Below are 19,977 nucleotides of genomic sequence, written 5' to 3'. Positions count from 1 at the left end.
TCAAAACGTTAAAAACACGAATACAGAACCCGGTTGCTAAGCGACCAGAGTTCAGCGCCAAGCGATTGTCTGGCTTCAGGACTGACAAGATGCAAGACTGAGTGGGTTAAAGCGGCTTTCTTGGGAACGGATGTTCTTACGAGGACACAAGCGAATATTTCATCGTGGCGTAAAGAGCCGCAGAGGCTGAGCCAAAATGGTCAGGCGGGGACGATAAACCTCCGTGCCAGCCAGACTGAATCGCGTCAAAATCGACGGGGAGATGTTTGGCCACCAAATAATGTGTGGCTAACGAGGGTTGTGAAGTCTTCAAAATAACAGGGGCCGGGTAGGCTGGTGCCATCCTAAAATAAAGTTATGCCGAGTTGGGGTCAGCTCGTGGCGACCAGAGAGCCCTGTGGTTGTCTTTGGTAGAATACAGGAGGGGTTTGCCATTGCCTCCTCCCGCGCAGTGTGAGATGATGCCTTTCGGTATCTTCCTATATTGCTGCTGCCTGATAGAAGTGTTTCCCATCTTCTGGGAAATACACCAGCAGAGATTCGAACTGGCAACCTCTGGCTTGCTAGGTGAGTCATTTTCCCACTGAGCCATTAGGCAGCATCCTACCAGGTACTTTAATGAGGAAGGAGGAAAAACTGCCTGTCCCAGCTAGGTCCCATCTCACAGATGATCACTTCCCCCTCTTCCTATCTCGGTTTTTGCTACCACCTTTTAAAGTGGTGATCCTCTTATACTTAGCAGGGGGAGAGCAATCGGCCCTCTCCAGCCCCAGCACAGCATCCCTCCAATGGCTGTGGCTGGTATCTACCTTGTGTTTCTTTTAGATTGTGAGCCCTTTGGGGACAGGAGACCATTTTATTTTATTTATGTGTTTTTCTTTGTAAACCGCTTTGTGGACTTTGATGAAGAGCGATATATAAGTATTCATAATAGTAGTAGTAGCACCTGATCAAGCATCCCGAAGCTGGGTAGGATGCTGATCATACCCCATTAATTGCCGTGTGAACAGCCTTATCACCTGTGGCATATGATCGTTCTTCCAGCAGGCAGCTGCTAGTAATGTAACTTCTTAGCAGATTTATAATGCAGCTATACAGAGCAAAATATGATCCTATACAATCATTTTGCAAGTTCAATCTGTTTGTATTTAAAAAGAGAAGCGTCACCTTGGATTGGTGACTAAGACAAGTTTTTCAGCTGTGGCTCTCCAGATGTTGTCAGACTACAACTCCCATCATCCCTAGCCGCAACCGGGTAGCAAACAGATTGGTTGAGAGAGTTACATTTCCCCCTTTCACATTTATTGCGGTTGATCACCTTGACAGTTTAGCGCAGTTTAGTGTCATGAATGTCCCGGCATTTGGACCACTGTGGCGGGGGCTGATGGGAGTTGTAGTCCCACAACTTCTGGAGACCCAAGTCTCAGACGGGGCTGATGGGAGTTGTAGTCCCGCAACTTCTGGCGAGCCACGTTGGAGAAGCTCTGCAGTAACACAGCAGCGGCACAGTTCACATCCCAGCAGTACAATCCTGAGTACATTGACTTGTAAGTACGCCCCACTGTGATAGAGGGGGCTCACTTCGAAGCAGGCTGCAGTCCTCTGCACACTGAAATGACCTGGGAACAAGCCCCACAAAAACACACGGGGGCAGAGTTGGGCCCTGTAGGGGTTGGGCATTCTGTGCAAGAAAATTTGCAGTCTGGCCTGGGGGGGGGCGTTTTTGTGGGCATGGCCCCCTCAAGCCAGGGCAGCATTCGGAAGTGGGGCTCCCTCCTCCAGCCAGAGCATGCTCAGTAGCAGTCTGCTTCATTCTCCTCGGCGCCCCCCGCAGCAGACAGGATATCCTGCAAGAGGGACTGGAGGCTCTTCTCCAGGTGGTCACTGCTTCGGTCCAGAGATCGCTGGAGCTCCGCGAGGTCTGTCCCTGCCAGGAGCAGCAGCACCTCCTTTGGATCCCGGGGCCCAGTTTCAGCACCATCCCCAAGAGGAAGGAGGGAAGCGGCCCCCTGCGGGGTCTCCTCCGGCCGCGCCGCGCCCCCCGGATCCGACCTCTGCTCCTCCTCCAGGCAGCTGCTGCGACAAACCTTGGCTTTCACGGCTCTCAGGATCCCGCAGGCTCTCAGGGCCACGGGCCTGTCGCAGTCGCCCAGGGCGGCCACGAGGAAGCCAAAGAGTCCCCCTCGGCAAAGCAGCTGCAGCAGTTCGGGGAGGCGGCCAGGCTGGCCGGCAGGGGATGTGTCGGCAGCCGAAGGATGCTCCTCGGGCCCCGCCCGGGCAGACGTCTGGGCGAGGAGAACCTCGGCCAGTTCCAGGCTGCTGACCTTGACTTCCCAATCCAAGTCTCCGCTCACAGCTTGGAGCACTCGGGAGACAAACGCTTCGGGGCCGGCCATGACATCCGGGTGGCCTTCCCGGAGCCAGTCAATGAAGACGCCCATCGCGGCTCGGCGGGGGAAGCCTTCCGAGTCCAGAGACAAGATGTCCAGCAGGCGAGCTGCGATGCCAGCCTTGAACGAGAACACAGGAAGCGTTGAGGAACAGGATGCTGGACTAGATAGGACCTGGCCCTGATCCAGCAGGGCCTTTCTTATATTCTCCCGCCCACCAAGTGTCTTTAGGAAAATAGGAAGCTGCCATATACTGAGTCAGACCCTTGGTCTATCTAGCTCAGTATTGTCTTCACAGACTGGCAGCGGCTTCTCCAAGGTGGCAGGCAGGAGTCTCTCTCAGCCGAAGCCAAGGAGGAAACTTGGAACTTTCTGCTCTTCCCAGAGCGGCTCCATCCCCTGAGGGGAACATCTTTCAGTGCCCACACTTCTAGTCTCCCATCCATATACAACCAGGGTGGACCCTGCTTAGCTAAGGGGACAGGTCATGCTTGCCACCACAAGACCAGCTCTCCTCTCCTAAGAGAGAGCAGGATTTTAAAACTCTGCGCTTGCTCCATACGCCACCTGCTTCCTCCCTCACCCAGGGCTGCACAAGTTTGGCCCTCCTGCAGTTGTTGGCCTCCATCTCCCATAATCCCTGGCGACTGGCCACTGTGGGGATGATGAGAACTAGAGTCCACAAACAGCTGGCCGGTGAGAGTTGGGTGGCCCTGCTCTGATCAAGAGCTACCTGTTCCCCTTCCCCCAGGGCTTAATGTGTGATCCTGAAGGCCCTCACCCAATTAAAGGAAGGAAGCACAGTCTCTTAATTGTGAGAGCTGGTCTTGTGGTAGCAAACTTGACTTGTCTCTTTAGCTAAGCAAGGTCCACCCTGGTTGCATATGAAGGGGAGACTAGAAGTGTGAGCACTGGAAGATTTTCCCCTCAGGGGATGGAGCCGCTCTGGGAAGAGCATCTAAGTTTCAAGTTCCCTCCCTGGCAGCATCTCCAAGAGAGGGCTGAGAGAGATTCCTGCCTGTGACCTTGGAGAAGCCGCTGCCAGTCGGTGAAGACAGTACTGAGCTAGATAGACCAATGGTCTGACTCAGTATATGGCAACTTCCTATGTTCCTATGTGTGGGTTTGGGCCTGTGTAATCTAGTGATACATTTGCCAACAGGTGGAAGAGGAGGAAGAGGAACTTCTTCTTCTTCTACTATTACTACTGCTGCTTCTACTACTACAGGTAAAGTGTGCTGTCAAGTCGATTTCGACTCCTGGCGCCCACAGAGCCCTGTGGTTGTCTTTGGTAGAATACAGGAGGGGTTGACCATTGCCTCCTCCCTCACAGTATGAGATGATGCCTTTTCAGCATCTTCCTATATCGCTGCTGCCTGATAGAGGTATTTCCCATAGTGTAGGAAACATACCAGCGGGGATTCGAACCAGCAACCTCTGGTTTGCTAGTCATGTCATTTCCCCACTGCGCCATTAGGTGGCTTACTTACTACTACTACCACCAGTGATATTTATATGCCGCTCTTCAACCCAAGTTCCCAAGTTCTCAACCCAAGTTTTCTATTTTACATAGAAAAATAAATAATACATCAATAAGATGGTTCCCTGTCCCCAAAGGGCTCGCAATCTAAAAAGAAACCTAAGACAGATGATACCAGCTACAGCCACTGGAGGGGTGCTGTGCTGGGGTTGGATAGGGTCAGCTGCTCCCCCCCTGCTAAAGAGAAGGGAATCGCCACTTTTAAAAGGTGTCTCTTTGCTCAGTTAGCAGGGGTTCTGAAGGAAGAAGCACCCTCCCTTTGTTTCCTGAGGATGTTTTGAGTCATGGAATTGGTGAGTGGGAGGGGACCCAGGCGGCCTTCGACTCCAACTGCCTGCTCAGTTCAGGAAACTGCTGCAACATCCCAGACAGAGGGTAGCCCAGCCTGCTTGGAAACCTCTAGAACCGAAAGGTGCATTCTCTGCTTCGTGAGAAAGAAAGGGGAATAACTCTCTCCAGGTGGCCTTTTCCATTTTTTCTGCAGTGTTTACAAAGTACCTTCATCTATTCTTTAACCGGCTGCCTGAAAGATTTCTGGCACAGCCTGTTCTAAGAACCACCCGGCTGGATCAGGCCAAGGGTCCATCTTGTCCTGCGTTCTGCTTCCAGCAGCCACAAACTGGATGCCTAGAGAAGCCTACAGGCAGGGCGTGAAAGTAACAACCTTCCACTGGGCTGTTTTGTCCCCAGCATCTGGTGTTTGGGGATAGACTACCTCTGAACATGGAGGCTCCACCTGGCAGGTCACAATGAATCTAGCTCTAAAATGGAGGCCTATTCTGCTCCGCTGCCTGGTGCAGCCAGTAAATGCCTACAGAAGGCATGGGAAGAGAGCTGGTCTTGTGGTAGCAAGCATGACGTGTCCCCTTAAGCTAAGCAGGCTGCGAAAGGGAGACTAGAAGTGTGAGCACTGTAAGATATTCCCCTCAGGTGATGGAGCCACTCTGGGAAGAGCATCTAGGTTCCAAGTTCCCTCCCTGGCAGCATCTCCAAGATAGGGCTGAGAGAGACTCCTGCCTGCAACCTTGGAGAAGCCGCTGCCAGTCTGTGAAGACAATACTGAGCGAGATGGACCAATGGTCTGACTCAGTATATAGCAGCTTCCTATGTTGCTAAGGCACGGTTCTCCCATGCAAGTTGCGTACCTCTGGGTTGCTCCCGTTACTGTCCAAGGTGGCTGCCTTTGAGCCCGTGCTGACAGCTAAAGAGAACTGGCCCAAGGCTTTCACGGCACTGGCCCGCACGTAGCTCTCTGGGTCCTCCAGCAGGCCCTCGGCCAGGGCCGGCACTTCCGAGGAGAGGAGAGCCTGCCAGAACCACTCCTGCTCTGTGGGGAGAAAACAGCAGTGCAAACCCCTCTGTAGGCAGAAGGCTCCAAGTTCCCTCCCTGGCAGCATCTCCAAGCTCCAAGCTCACCCAACAGGCTTCAAGGCCCCATGGAGAGATGAACTTGGGTCTCCCTCAGTTCGAGTTCTACCCAGGACGCCCCCCGTGGGCTCTAAGCATGGGAAGTTGGGAAGTGTGGACAGCCCTCTCTTCCACGATGAGCCTCTGCTCCCCGGTCTGAAAGTGTTCTCATCTTGGCACTTACCTTTCAGGTGCTTAATCGCCAGAGTGAGAAACTCCAAGGCGGAATCCCGCACTTCCCACCTGGGGCTGCACAGGCGTTTCTGCAGGATGGGCAAGACGTCTGCAAAAGAGGAGAGGCCGAGCTGGGCAAACCGTGACTCAGGGCGCTGGGGCAGGAGGCAAAGCCTTCGGCCAGGGACGCTCAGGTCTTCCGATACTGCTGGACCACAACTCCCATTATCCCCAGCCACGATGGCCCTTTGGATGCTGGGAGGTGTAGTCCCGCAACATCGGAAGACCCGAGCTTGAGAGCCAAAGGCCGCTGTGGCTGGGGGGTGATGGGAGTTGTAGTCAACAGCTGGGGACTTAAGCGTGAGAACCCACCCCATTTCCAGACAGTGTTTGGAGGAGAGATCACAGGGCATCCCTACAGAAAGCTGAGCAAAGCTGTTGCTAGGTGTACTACCCCACAGTCGACCTATACCCGCGTTTCCTTACCTCTCAGAAATTGTTTGTGGTGTTGGAAGCCCTCGGCAGGGCCAGACGTTCCAGAGAAGCGCAGAACCCACTTTAGTGTCGCCTGGAAAGCCGCCTTCAGAACCTGAAAGGCAAGGAGTTGAGACTCGGGTTCCGCTCTGGCTTATCAGGATGTTTTTACTCTCTCCAGCGCATCTGCAGTTCAGACACTTTGGGTTGAGATACCTTTCATGACAAAGAAAAGCCATCCCTTTTGCTTGCACGTCCCTCGTGATGGTCAAATGATTTCAACAACTCGGCGGATTGATTTGTGTTTGCTTATCGTAAGCTAGCCACCTAATGGCCAAGCGGGGAAGTAACTCGCCTAGGAAGCAAGAGGTTGCTGGTTCGAATCCCCGCTGGTAGGAGATGGCCATGGCGAACCCCTCCTGTAGTCTACCAAAGAAAACCGCATGGCTCCATAGGTGCCAGGAGTCGACACCGGCTCGACGGCACAACTTTTACTTTACTTTATCGTAAGTTACCCTGAGTGGTCTTCAGAACTGAAGGCAAAATTTTAAAAATGTGTGTAAGGACTATGCCATGGATACAGGGGGCATGAACCTATTCACATGTTCTGTTCAGCGCTTGAACAACCTGTGTACAGTACATACAGATACAGACCTGTAAACAGGTTCAGCCGTCCACACGTCATGTTGAACACAGGCACGGCTGGACACGTCCTCTCTGTATCCTGCCTGCTCTTTTCAAAGGAATGCAGGTAAGAGCCATCCACACACAAACATGTGCAAGTGTACAGACATCTGAGCACAGGTTCAACGTAATGTTTGAACAGGGCCAGTTTGTGACAAATCCAGATACAATTTCAGTGCCTCCAATAGGTGTACTCCAATTGGGAGGAGTGCAAAAGCCAGCAGTGGGTCTCTGGCAATCTGTACAGCTCATGAGGGTCTGGGAAAATCAACATGGCTGGCTTCACTCTTATGATGAGTTTTGAAGTGTCCTAAGCAGACAGAATCCCCGCTGGTATGTTATATCGGGCAGCAGCAATCTAGGAAGTTGCTGAAAAGGCATCATCTCATATTGCATGGGAGGAGGCAATGGTCAACCCCTCCTGTATTCTACCAAAAGAAAACCACAGGGCTCTGTGGGTGCCAGGAGTCGAAATCGACTTGACGGAACACTTTACCTTTAAGAGTGCCTAATTACAGTGCTCAACTAAGGGCACAGAAAGCTGGCCCTGGAATATGGCTTTATTCTTAACTTTATGGCTAGATGTTCAATATCCATACTTACAGTAGAACTGGTATCTGGACTCTTCAAGTAAAAAAGAAGAATGTCATAGACTTGTTCGGTGTCTGCATCACAACCTAAATATACCAAGGAGAACAACTGGGAATGATACCGAAAATAAACAAAACCCCTGGACTGGTGATACAGTTATGAATACAACTTTCCCGGTCAATTAATGAAAAGAAAGAAGGTCTCTTTCAGGAGACCTTGAATCTGTCGATCAATTGCAAGTCCAATTTTGCAGCTGGAAAACCCAGATTCTGAGCTGGGTGAATTGCAATGTCCCTGCTAGTTGATGAAAGAATTGCATTTTCCCATACACGGTATACTGCGGTTTGATTGCTGGGAAAATGTGATCTCCTCCAGACAGAAGTGGGAATACATCTGAATCCCATGCAACAGGTATGCATGCTTATGATACAACAAATTGATTGTATGAAAGGAGTCTGAGATAACGATGGGAGATCAAGGGAATCGGAGTGCTTATCTGAGCAGGGTATCCTACCAGGGGTTCCCAACCTGTGGTAGTCCAGATGTTGCTGAACTACAACTCCCATCATCCCCAGCCACAATAAACTGTAGCTGGGGGTGATGGGAGTTGTAGTTCATCAACATCTGGCCTATCACAGGTTGGGAACCCCGCCTATACCATTGCAAGAATTCTGAACATCTTCACAGAATATGGTAAAATGAGGGAATAGCTACTTACTTGCCCACTGAGAGAGGGCACCAAGGAGACTGAGAGCTGCTCGCTGAACTCTGAAGCAGCCAATGAGGATTCTGGAAATTTTAGATCCTAGGGAGGAGACCGGAACGGCGAGGCCGACACAAAACTGTAGCACCGTCACCACAGAATGGAGCAAAGGCTTATGTGGAAATCCCACCGACAAGCAGGCCTGGTGGAGGGAAAAGCATACCTGTGTGTTTCCAGAAATGGAACTAGGTGCCTGTTGTATGGGCTGGTGTGTATTCTCTATGTTAATTATTATTATTATTATTATTACTGCTACATTTTATATCCCGCTCTTCCTCCAAGGAGCCCAGAGCGGTGTACTACATACTTGAGTTTCTCCTCACAACAACCCTGTGAAGTAGGTTAGGCTGAGAGAGAAGTGACTGGCCCAGAGTCGCCCAGCTAGTCTCATGGCTGAATGGGGATTTGAACTCGGGTCTCCCCGGTCCTAGTCCAGCACTCTAACCACTCTACCACGCTGGCTCCTGTGTATACAATCCAGAGCTAGATGGACCAGTGGTCCAACTCTGTATATGGCAGCTTCCTATGTTCCATCTAGCTCAGTATTGTCTACACAGACTGGCAGCGGCTTCTCCAAAGTTGCAGGCAGGAGTCTCTCTTAGCCCTATCTTGGAGATACTGCCAGGGAAGAGAGCTGGTCTTGCGGTAGCAAGCATGACTGGTCCCCTTAGCTAAGCAGGGTCCGCCCTGGTGCATTTGAATGGGAGATCACATGTGAGCACAGTAAGATCTTCCCCTCAGGGGACGGAGCTGCTCTGGGAAGAGTAGAAGGTTCCAAGTCCCCTCCCTGGCGGCATCCCTGAGAACACACCCGCAAGCTTCTCCACCCGGCCTCTCCACGGTTACAGCATTTGTCTGCAGAGAGAAATGCTCTACTTACTAAAAGATACGAATTACTAACTGAACAAAGAGACACCTTTGAAAATGATGATTCTCTTCTATTTAGCAGAGGGAGAGCAACTGGCCTTATCCAGCCCTGGCACAGCACCTTCCAGTGGCTGCTGCTGGTGTCTGCCTTATGTTTCTTTTTAGACTGTGAGCCCTTTGAGGACATATATTTATGTATTACTTTATTTTTCTATGCAAACCGCTTTGAGAACTTTGGTTGAAAAGTGGTATAGAAATATTTGTTGTAGTAGTAGATTCTTCCCATGGAAGGATGCCGGGGCTCTCCTGTAGATCTCACCAAGCGCTGGGTCTCCTCGAGACGAGCCAAAGTCTGGCACAAGAGGCTGATGCACGAAGACCTGGAGGACAGCAGAGGCTCCAGAGAGGCAGTGTTGGAGGGCGGTCCATCCAGCAAACCTGGAGGCAGGGAAATAAAGGGGCATCTACAGAACACCACACTTCTCTTCGAAGGCTGGTAAGAAGAGGATGTGAAGGGGAAAAATGAAAGGACTTTAATCCAGTCTCTGTAGGACAGGCCTGCTCAACTTCGGCCCTCCTGCAGATGTTGGCCTACAACTCCCATAACCCCTGGCTATTGGCCCCTATGGCTGGGGCTTATGGGAGTTGTAGTCCAAAAACAGCTGGGGGGCCTAAGTTGAACAGGCCTGCTCTAGGAGGAGGAGGAACGCACCGGGGACGTTCCTGCTAGTGTCTTTGCTGTATGCCGATTGGACCCACACAAAGTGGGTGTCGCATTTGGGACCTTTGCACCTTATTCTGCCCCCCACCCATCCAACACACAATCTATCTAATTTGTACACTGCCCCAAGCTTTCGTCCCTGGGCGGTTAACAATAGCATAAAACCAGTTAAAAACATAGACAAAAACTTAAAAACAATTTAAGAATTTAAAAATAAACCTGAGATTAAAACCCAAACATTTTAGGAAGCTGAGAAAGCTTCCTAACTGGCCCCGGGCACTGAGCTTGGAGGCCACGTCGGAACTCAGCCTTGAACCATCTCTGACAGCTTTTTAAAAGTCTTTAAATACACACCTCTTCACCCAGGCTTTTAATTAATGTTGTTTTAATTGGTTTTAATGCTGTTTTAAAATATTTTTTTAAATTGTTGTTATGTGTGTGTTCCCCACCCCCACCCCATTTTTGTCTTAACGCATGTTTTATTTTGTTTTTGTTTTGTTGTAAACCGCCCAGAGACGTAGGTTTTGGGCGGTATAAACATGGTTTAATAAATAAATAATACATAAATAAACCTGAGAATTCTAAGGCGTTGGGGGCAGCTCTAGAGATGCAGCCCATTGGCCGGGGCAGGAGAAAGATGCCCCCCATTGGCTGGAGTGTCGTACCTGAGAATTCCATGGAGTCAGAAGCCGCTCCAGAGATGCAGCTCATTGGCTGCAGCAGAATGTTCAGAGCTTGCTGTTTAATTCCTGGTGGGCTTCAAAAGAAGAACGAGTGAGAGGAGTTCGCTTGCAGTCTCAACAACAGAACGTTTCCGGTCCAAATAACAGAACGTTAGAGTTGGGAGGGACCCTCGGAGGTTTTCTAATCCAGCTCGACATCTCAGCTAGGTGGCCATCGAGTCTCGTTTGGAAAGCCTCTAGTGAAAGAGAGCCCACCACTGCACAAGGCAGGCTGTTCTGCTACTGAACAGCTCTTAAAGTTAAGTTGCCGTCAAGTTGGTGTCGACTCCTGGCGACCACAGAGCCCTATGGTTGTCTTTGGTAGAATGCAGGAGGGGTTGACCACGGCCATCTCCCTCACAGTATGAGATGATGCCTTTCAGCATCTTCCTATATCGCTGCTGCCCGACAGAGGTGTTTCCCCATTATCTGGGAAACATACCAGCGGGGATTCGAACCGGCAACCTCTGGCTTGCTATTCACGTCATTTCCCGGCTGAATCTTTAATGTCTAGCCTAAACCTGCTTTGCAAATTTAGGTCCCTGTCCCAAGGAGGCGACAATTAAAGTCTGACAGTGGGGAATATGGTCACCCACCTGAATGCAAACCATCCTGGACCCTGCTTAGAAAAGGGGACAATTCACGCTTGCTAGCACAAAACCAGCTCACTGTCAGAAAGAGCCGCGTATCCAGCAAAGCACCAGCCCGGCTGCGTTAATCAACTGGCAGCCTTGCTTCTTGGGGTTCACTAGTCATTTGAGTCTAATGCTGAGGGGCATCCATGCTTACCAGGCCTCAAGTTTCAGGACTCCCAGCGCCAGAGGAGCAGCTTGAGCCAGGCTGAAGCTCTTCAGAGCAAGCATTACGAGTTTCCAAAGACTGCAGTCGGGACAGCTAAATGCAGGAGATCTGCAAGGGAGAGAGAGAAGGGCGGAGGTTAAAAGTACCATCTCGGGCGACGAAGGCTTGCTGTGATCTTTGACAAGGGCTTCACCCCAAGCGATGGGAAGCAGCTGGCAGCATTCCCAGACTTTGGGCAGGTTCTCACGCTTTTATTGTCCTGACTGTCAGAAATGCTGCGGTCCAATTTGCAGCCATCTTCTAAAAGCTTTTTAAAAAACACAAAAATCACGATAATTTTTTTTACTGAGGTTGTCAGAGGAATGGAAACGAACCCTGGCAGGAATCTCCTCCAAAAGTGTCCTGCAACTCCCCCTCATCCCCAGCCACACGGGCCCAACGACTACAATTCCCATCATCCCCGGCCACAACAGCCGGGGATGATGGGAGTTGTGGCCCAACAACCTCTGGGGACCGAAAGTTGGGAATCCCTGCCCAAATGAAAAAGGGAAATTTTAAAATATTTAAAACTAGCTGAGCTGGGCACAGAGCATCTGCACCTCTAGTTCTCCCCCATTCTCCCCGCCCCCAGCACTGCCGCATCCCCCTCCCGGCTGCTCCCACTCCTCCACCCCGGTGCTCCTACCCCCAGTGCTGCTGCCACCAGGCCATCCTTCCTTTTGTCCAGCAGGCGGGCCAGAGAGGGAGTGTGCCGCCCTCTCTGCCACCTGCCTGGCGCCCACCAGTTTTGCCCACCCACCAGCACCTTTTTCCTTCTTCTTCCGCCCACCCCCCATCTTCCACCGCTTTCTTCTCTGCCTAGCAGCAGCACCAACCAACCACCATTGTTCACCACCAGCTGGCCAGCTGCCACCGCCATTTTCTTCCCCCCGCCCGTACCCGTCACTATCTGGCAGCTGCTCACGAACTCTCGTGAGAGCTGCCACACATGGGATTAGCCACGGGTACACCTTAGAGAAAAAGAGAGAGAGAGAGAGAGAGAGAGAGAGAGAGAGATTGTTTTAAAGGTTTTTAAATGAGTTTTAGGTTGATACTTTACATGGCTTTGTTTTATTGTGAACCGCCCTGAGCTGTGTTTGGATAGGCAGTATATGAAACAAACAAATCACAGCGAGCATTTGTACCCCCACAGAGTAAAAACCATCCCAGTTGACTCATGTACTAAATCCACTAATTCCGGCCTATCGGATGGCTACTGTTGGTGATCAGAGAGACGCCCACCTTGCCATGCTAAGGAACAGATCCACCAAGTAGTGTCCGGCCTGGACCGCCTCCTCCCTCAGAAGAGATTCAACCGTTTCTGCGATCCGTGACCAAAGCACTTCTGTCCACTCCTTCTGGCTGTGCTCAAACAATGTCGTCAGCGTCTGTAAGGCATGCTTGACCTGGGAACTGGAGCGGGATTCAAGAGACGCCTCAACGTGGGCTATAATCCTTCGAGCACAGGCTGGCCAATTGCAGTCCTTTGTACTGGGAGGACCGGTTGATCCAGACTGCATGGAGAAGATCAGCATGTGCGCAAGCAGCTGATTGGCTCCCGAAGCAACGAATAAGCTGCTGTCTCCTTGAAGAGTGAAGATTGTGTCTAGAGCTCCTGGTTAAGTGGGGGGGAAAGACAAGGATGGTGTCCATTTTTGACCCCCTTTTTGTTTGAGAAGACCCAGTGCCGGCCACACTTACTTACTGAATACACAGAAGACCTAGGTGTGACGTAGGAATATTGGTGACAAACGCCCTCCCAGAGGTACTCACCAGAGTTGCACAAGAACTGGAAGGCCCGCTGGTGCTGAAGCATACTCCGAATGCCCTGAACCCATCCGCTCCGTATAGACGCGTCTTCCCACAGTGCACTGCGGGTCGGCCCTGCTTCTCCGAAGGTGCCACGCACCACTTCCCCCTGCTGCCATCAAGAACGGAAGACAGTGTTCCCTTCGCGCGCAAAGACAGGAAACTGAAAGCTTCTTCGCACGGTTTGCTACAAACCACAGTTGCCAGGTTTCTTCTCAACTCGGAACTGCGGCTTGTTCAACGCACCGCTGGTGAAGGAGACCAGGTATCAAACCAGAATCTGATCCTGGCTTGATAGCCTGACATTAACTTGTTGTGGTCTGTACCGATTCCATAGTTCAGATGAAATGGGAAGAGAGGAGCTGGTCTTGTGGTAGCGAGCATGGATTGCCCTCTTTTGCTAAGCAGGATCTGCCCTGGTTTGCATTTGAATGGGAGACCACAGGTCTGAGCACTGTAAGATATACCCCTCAGGGGATGGGGCCGTTCTGGGAAGAACATCTGCATGCTTTCAGGCAGAAGGTTCCAAAGTTTCCTCCTTGGCATCTCCAAGATAGGGCTGGGAGAGGCTCCTGCCTGTAATCTTGGAGAAGCCGCTGCCAGTCTGGGTGGACAATACTGAGTTACATAGGAACATAGGAAGCTGCCATATACTGAGTCAGAACATTGGTCTATCTAGCTCACAGACTGGCAGCGGCTTCTCCAAGGTTGCAGGCAGGAATCTCTCTCAGTTCTATTCTGGAGAAGCCAGGGAGGGAACTTGAAACCTTCTGCTCTTCCCAGAGTGGCTCCATCCCCCAAGGGGAATCTCTTTCAGCGCTCACCCTTCTAGTCTCCCATCCATATGCAACCAGGGCAGACCCTGCTTCGCTAAGGGGACAAGTCATGCTGGCTACCACCAGACCAGCTCTCCTCTCCGGTTAGATGGACCAAGTGTCTGTAAGGCAGCTTCCTATGTTCCTATGAGGATACGGCAGTTTCTAACAAAGCAGAACCTTAAATCTCCCTGCATGTGAAGGGCATGGAGGGCGGGGAGTACTCAAGTTTCTGCCTGTAAACACAAATCATTGTTACACTGGAACCTGACTCTATAGAGAGGCAAAGACCACCCCCACTCCTGGCCCACTGGAAATTTTGCTCAGCCCCCAGCTCCAGTCGGCGACAGTGTTCCTTCTAATAGGGATTCCCAGATGTTGTTGACTACAACTCCCAGAATCCCCAACTGCAATGGCTTTTGCTTAGGGATTCTGGGAGTTGTAGTCAATAACATTTTGGAATCCCCGTTACGAGGGAACACTGGTCTGGGATGTGAAGGGCCAGGATCCTTACTTTTTGCACAGAAGCTGAAATTCTCAGCTCATCAATTATCCAGGTCTGTGCTTCTGTGATGAGACTTCCAGAGTACACACAAACATAGCTGAATCTAGCAATCATCTAAAAAGATTCTCCGTCTTGAACCCTGTCGCCTATTAAGATCATCTGGAGAGGTCCCATTATGGTTGCTGCCAACTCATTTGGTGGCAATTCAGGACTGGGCCTTCTCTGTGGCTGCCCTGGGGCTTTGGAACTCGGTCCCTGCTGAAATAAGAGCATCTCCTTCTCTGTTTGCTTTTAGGAGGACCCTGGAGACGTACCTGTTTTCCCAGGCTTTTAACTGAAATTTAAATTATAAATTTATATGTGTGTTTTTATCTACTGTGATTTTTATCTGTTTTTATGAATTTTAAATGTTTTTATATTATGTTTTCAATTTGTACACCGCCTAGAGATTTCTATACTAGGCGGTATAGAACAGCAATCAATCAATCAATCAATCAATCAATCAATCAATCAGACTTTCTCCAGGCAAGCAGGAATACAAGTGCTTGTACCCTCTAGAATCCTAGCTCACCTGGAGGTGTTGGAAACAGCTTTCGGAGGCAGCAAAGATCCCCGTGAGCCTCAGGACAAAGGAAAGGATGCTAGGACTTGGCTCTTGCTGTCCGAGAACTGCAAGGATGAACTCTGTCAAACATGGATTTTCTTCTAACAGCAGCAGGCCAGATCCTGTGGAGGAAGAGGAAGCCATCAGGACATTGACATGAGGTGCCGGGTTCCCCCTGTTCAAACACTGAGAACTATTATGAGATTTTATATACTTGATATCTTACTCCTGTTGGACTTAGCCGAAGCTCTAAGGAATATTGTAATAACCACTGGAGATGTTCATTTTCCAACCCAGCATCTCTTCACATATGGTGGAGGGGTCCAGAGATTACTGTGTTTTGAAAAAAAGATACTTGATACCTACTGATGTTTGGATCCTTGACCCTCCTGTTTGTTGTGCTGGGACAACAACAAAAAAAGAAAGAGAGAACAAAATCTGAACATCACAAGCTGAATTGGAGTCTTTTGACTAGAGCAAGAAACAAGTGATGTTGCCAGGAATCTCTAGCGTTAAAATACTGGTTTGCTAGATCAGGGAAGTAGCAGGAATGGAGAAGCTAATCAAATATCTGTATTAAAGGCAGAGGTTCTCAAAGTTGGTTCCCCGGATGTTGTTGAACTACAACACCCAAGGGCCTTCTGCCATTGTGGCTGGGGCTGATGGGAGCTGTAGTAGCCCAACAGCATCTGGGGACCCCAGATGAGAACCTCTGATCTAAGGCAAGGGTGGGCAAACATGGCCCTCCAGCTGCTGTTGAACTACAACTCCCATGATCCCCAGCCACATTGTGGCTGGGGATGATGGGAATTGTAAATCAACAGCAGCTGGAGGACCAAGTTTGCTCATCCCTGATCTAAAGGATGGCAAAAAGAGAGAGAGAGAGAGAGAGAGAGAGAGAGAGAGGGAGAGAGAGAAAAGACTGAAGTGTTTCAGAGAACATGGGTCCCTCTTTGTGAGAGGAAAATATAGTATTGCATATGAATCTTTTTAGATCTTGTCGGTTGAGTAACTGTTGAAATCATTCAGCACCATAATGCAAGGGTCCAAGTTGATAGTGAACTGCAGATTTCCTCAAGAACCTAAGAACCCCGCTGAAGTCTGGACCACATGACACATCTAGCACAGCTGGAGAAAGAGTTCCACGGAATGCGGGAAGAAGAGTGATAGTGGGGATACACCCACAGCTCCTACTAGTCTTTTCCTCCAGCTGAACTGTGATTTGTTGATTCTTTAACTAGTGAGGCTTTATATCTGTTAGATGTCTTTGGAAACTCCAGGATTAATGGGCACACTTCCGCAGCAGCCTGCATTGTTGATTGCTTTGCCCAGATTCTGAGCAGACCCTGAAATTCAGCGTTTTGCAAGGCAGCATAAAAGGCTTGCCACGAGCCTTGCAACATACAATGGCAAAATGTGAACTTACCAGCACTCGTCAAAGTCTTAAGCCAATCTAGTAACTTTTCCAAGCAGGTATCATCTGAAATCAAGTGCCTGGGATCTGCTAGAATCGTACACACTGAAGGCAGGAGTTGAGAACACTTTCTGTCCATGGTGAATCTGGCTTTCTTCTCATGAAAAGATGTAAACCACAAGCTCGAAGCTGAAACATGGGGAGAGCTCGTTTCTTCAACAAGAACATGCAACTTTGCAGCAAATCTAGCAGCCTGAGATTATGCATGCTTACTTAGAAGTCAGTACACCTTAAGTGGTGCAGTGGGGAAATGCTTAACTAACAAGCAGAAGGTTGCTGGTTCGAATCCCTGCTGGTACTATATCAGGCAGCAGTGATATAGGAAGATGCCGAAAGGCAACATCTCATACTGCGTGGGAGGAGGCAATGGTCAACCCCTCCTGTATTCTACCAAAAGGAAACCACAGGGCTCTGTGGGTGCCAGGAGTCAAAATCGACTTGACAGCACACTTTACCTTTACTCCTGTGTTTTATTAATTATGTTTTATTAATTACCTTTATAGACCTCCCCATCCAAAGGCTCTGGGCAGTGCACATTTAAAAAGATATAAAACAAACACCATCTAAAACACACTACTTAAAACAATATAAAAACAACTTTAAAACAATTCAAAACAAATTAAAACCAATTAAAATACCCCCAAACAATTGAAAACCCTTGGAAGGCCAGGCCAAACAAGTAAGTTTTCAGGGCTCTGAAAACCATTTTTGGAATCCACCCCCCCCAACACATTTAGGAATTGCAAGCTTCCATTCCCCCCACCCCACAAAGTGTGCAAAGATGGCTTCTTGATTTGGGGAGTAAGCCCGACTGATCACAGTGGAAGTCAGAAGTGAGGAAGCATGTATATATACAACCACATTGTAAGACGATCAGAAGTATGCAATTCTGCATGTTTCACTCAGAAGGAAGCTGCGAAGCAGGATTTACTACCTGAGTCAAAATGCATCCTTCTCAAAGTGAAGGGGGATCAGCCTTTCATCACTGGCACGAAAGTAAAAACCTTACCTGTCCAGTTTCCCTATCGAGTAGTAATGAGCATGCTCAGTGCAGCTGGAGCAGTGCGCATGCTCAGTAGGGGCAACTGAAGCTCGGTCTTCTTGCCCTTACTGAGCATAGGGTTCCCTTTCCCTGATTTCATTATTTAAGGCAGGGCTGCACAACTTCGGTCCTCCAGTTGTTGTTGGACACTACAACTCCCATCATCACTGACTATTGGCCACTGTGGTTGGAGGCGATGGGAGTTATAGGCCAGGTGGAGGGCCAAAATTGTGCAGCCCTGTTTGAGGGGCAAAGGAAGCAGGGAAACGAATGGGGAGAGCGATTTGCCACACCAGGACAGGCTGAAACCCGTGCAAAAATTCCCTGGAGAAAAAGTGTGCCAGATGTGCTGAAAGATGGAGCAACATAGGAAGCCGGCCCAAGGTCCCCAGCAGTGATCCCACCAACAGGGATTCCCAGATGTTGTGGACTACAACTCCCATCATCCCCACCCCAAGCAAAAGCCATTGCAGCTGGGGATTCTGGGCGCTGTAGTCAACAACGTCTGGGAGTCCCTGTTAGAGGGAACTCTGCTCCCCAGGGAGCTGCGTGTCGTGCCGACTTGCACCCTTGCCTGCCTGCAACTAAGGCAGTGCTCCAACCACTAGATCACACGGCCGGTGTGACTCCTCCCTTACCGCAAACGCTGGCCTCAGGAAGACCGCTCTGAGCATGCGCGACTCGCTCCGACGGCGGCCAAGCGGGGGGGAAAAACTCCGGGCAATGTTGCGTTCGTCCCCTGAGGCGCCGCCTGGCGAACCCCGGGAGCAGAGGTGCTCGGCCTGGGCGGGGCCTCCTCTCCATCCGGGTCCTTGAAGCCCGGTTGCCGTGGCCGGTTGCCATGGACTCCGCAACCCGGAAGCGCGGCAAAGGCCAAGCAGGCTGTGGGGGGTGAGATGGTGGTGGTGTTGCCATGTCTCAGGAGGACCCCAGTGAGGCCGCCGCGCGGAAGCTGGGCCTGGAGCTGGTGGGTGAAGGAAGGAAGGAAGGACGGGCGAGCGAGGCTTGAGCGCGGGCTGGGGACTGGAGGGCTGCGAGAGGGCCGTCCCTGGCCATGTGCAGAGTGCCTCTCGGGCCGTAGCGCAGGCGACGGAGCTTGCTCGGTCGCCGGGGAAAGCGAGACCCCGATTCTTAGCGGCCGCCTGAAACGTCACAGAGTGGCCGGGGAGCTGCTGCGGCTGTGGGGGGCGAAGCGATGGAGCCCTGCCTCACCAGGGGGAGGCCTTGGGCAAGCGGCCCCCTCTGGGCCTCGGCTGATGGGCGGGGCGGGGAGGAGAGAGGGGACGATGACTACAACTTCCATCATCCCCTGCCAGAGGCCAGTGTGGCTGGGAGTTGAAGTTGAAAACCCCTGGGTTAGACCCAGGGTGCTCACAGACTTGGGTACCTAGATATTGTTAGACTGCAGGTGCCCATCATCCAGTCGGAGGCCACTGTGGTTGAGGATGATGGGTTTTGTAGTCCAAGTTGAGGTCCAGGCTGGGCCATTGTGGCTGAGGATGATGGGGGTTGTAGTTCACGTTGAGGTCCAGGCTGGGCCATTGTGGCTGTGGTTGATGGGAGTTGTAGTCCAGCAACATCTGGAGACCCAGGTTTCAGAACCTCTAGCTTAGACCAGTTCGCTGAGGGCATGCCCATCAACAGCTATGAGTAAGGGCTCCCATGGTAAAATGGAGCCTCTCTGTTCAGAAGTTCTTTACCCCTCATTCCGTTTCCAACAGCAACCTGTAAGCAAAGTCAGGCCTCTGAATCAAAGCCGCCTAAAATATATCCTAATCAAACAAACAAGGAAAACCATCTCCCTGATTTTCAGATCCATAGATCAAAATGTTTAAGCTGATGCACACCAATTAATCAACTAAAGCTTTAGCTGATTGATCTACCTCTTAAAGCAGTGCCAGTCTGCAGCCTGAGTCTTAAGCCACTTATGATGTGCCTTCACTTCTGTATTAACATTTGGGATCTTCTAATGAAAATGGTTCTTCCAGGACTTCCTGTTGAAGTTTGTATCTCTTATTAGGGGTGCACAACTCTGGCCCTCCAGCTGTTGCTGGACAACAACTCCCATCATCCATTGCTGTTGGCCACAACAGGGAATTGTATTATTTTATTATTTATTTGATTTCTATACCGCCCTTCCAAAAATGGTTCAGGGCAAAAATGGCTCAGGGTAGCTGGGTGGTGTGTGTGTGTGTGTCTCAAGTTCTGCAACTCTTTCTCTTATCTTCCTCTGTAAAGGAGGGCCAAATACCTGGGAGAGTCTAGCTATTAGAAATTCATGTGTACCCTGGCTGTTTATCCACCAGCTTCAGTGCTGCACGCTCTTGATTCACAGTCTGGTCACTACTGTAACAGGGCAATAGGGAGATGTAGATCAGATACCTGAAGGATAATAAAAATAGCCTGCCAAGATGCCATGAAGATTGTGACTTCAGGAAATTAAAAGCACTGTGATGTGCTGTTCGTGGAATGTGCCTGCCACACTGAGCAAAGTCAAGAACTTTCTGTTTCTTCTTACCACCCCAGTTCTAAAAACTAGCCTTGTGCACCTCCCT

General features: G+C 50.4%; 2 protein-coding genes across 9 annotated transcripts in view; one reads left to right on the top strand and one right to left on the bottom strand.

Annotated features, from left to right (window-relative positions):
* Positions 1–1,067: 1,067 nt before the first annotated feature.
* On the bottom strand, positions 1,068–18,214 carry BRAT1 (BRCA1 associated ATM activator 1). Of its 4 annotated transcripts, none has more exons than XM_053275738.1 (14): positions 18,061–18,214; positions 16,333–16,509; positions 14,874–15,028; positions 12,947–13,094; positions 12,416–12,788; positions 11,123–11,242; positions 10,277–10,368; positions 9,210–9,328; positions 7,979–8,165; positions 7,273–7,346; positions 5,998–6,100; positions 5,522–5,620; positions 5,076–5,257; positions 1,068–2,510 (listed from the first exon to the last, which is right to left on the bottom strand). In XM_053275738.1, the coding sequence occupies exons 2-14, from the start codon at positions 16,457–16,459 to the stop codon at positions 1,794–1,796; spliced, it is 2,496 nt and encodes an 831-aa protein (XP_053131713.1). In that variant the 5' UTR covers positions 16,460–16,509; positions 18,061–18,214; the 3' UTR covers positions 1,068–1,793. The 4 variants fall into 4 exon arrangements, with proteins under 4 accessions (XP_053131713.1, XP_053131714.1, XP_053131716.1 ...); XM_053275739.1 differs by having other exon boundaries at positions 12,947–13,091; XM_053275741.1 differs by lacking the exon at positions 18,061–18,214 and adding an exon at positions 17,390–17,593.
* The window catches only part of IQCE (IQ motif containing E), a 44,134-nt gene continuing 42,293 nt past the window's right edge, over positions 18,137–19,977 (top strand). For 2 of the 5 annotated variants that reach the window (XM_053275742.1, XM_053275744.1), the window contains exon 1: positions 18,143–18,389. In XM_053275742.1, coding sequence (XP_053131717.1) covers positions 18,336–18,389 — 54 coding nt within the window. In that variant the 5' untranslated portion in view covers positions 18,143–18,335. Of the gene's footprint in view, positions 18,390–19,977 lie in introns of all 5 variants that reach the window. The other 3 variants (XM_053275746.1, XM_053275743.1, XM_053275745.1) reach the window with 3 other exon arrangements.

This window comes from Hemicordylus capensis, chromosome 13 (assembly GCF_027244095.1).
Source record: "Hemicordylus capensis ecotype Gifberg chromosome 13, rHemCap1.1.pri, whole genome shotgun sequence".
NCBI lineage: Eukaryota > Metazoa > Chordata > Lepidosauria > Squamata > Cordylidae > Hemicordylus > Hemicordylus capensis.
This window is presented reverse-complemented; position numbering and strand designations above follow the sequence as displayed.

Excerpts from the sequence above, each read along its gene's own strand:
- BRAT1 (XM_053275740.1), bottom strand. Across the intron at positions 10,369-11,122 it reads GTCCTGAAACTTGAGGCCTG|CCCACCAGGAATTAAACAGC; the intron begins GTAAGCATGGAT and ends CTTCTTTTGAAG. Across the intron at positions 6,101-7,272 it reads GTCCAGATACCAGTTCTACT|GTTCTGAAGGCGGCTTTCCA; the intron begins GTAAGTATGGAT and ends CTTGCCTTTCAG.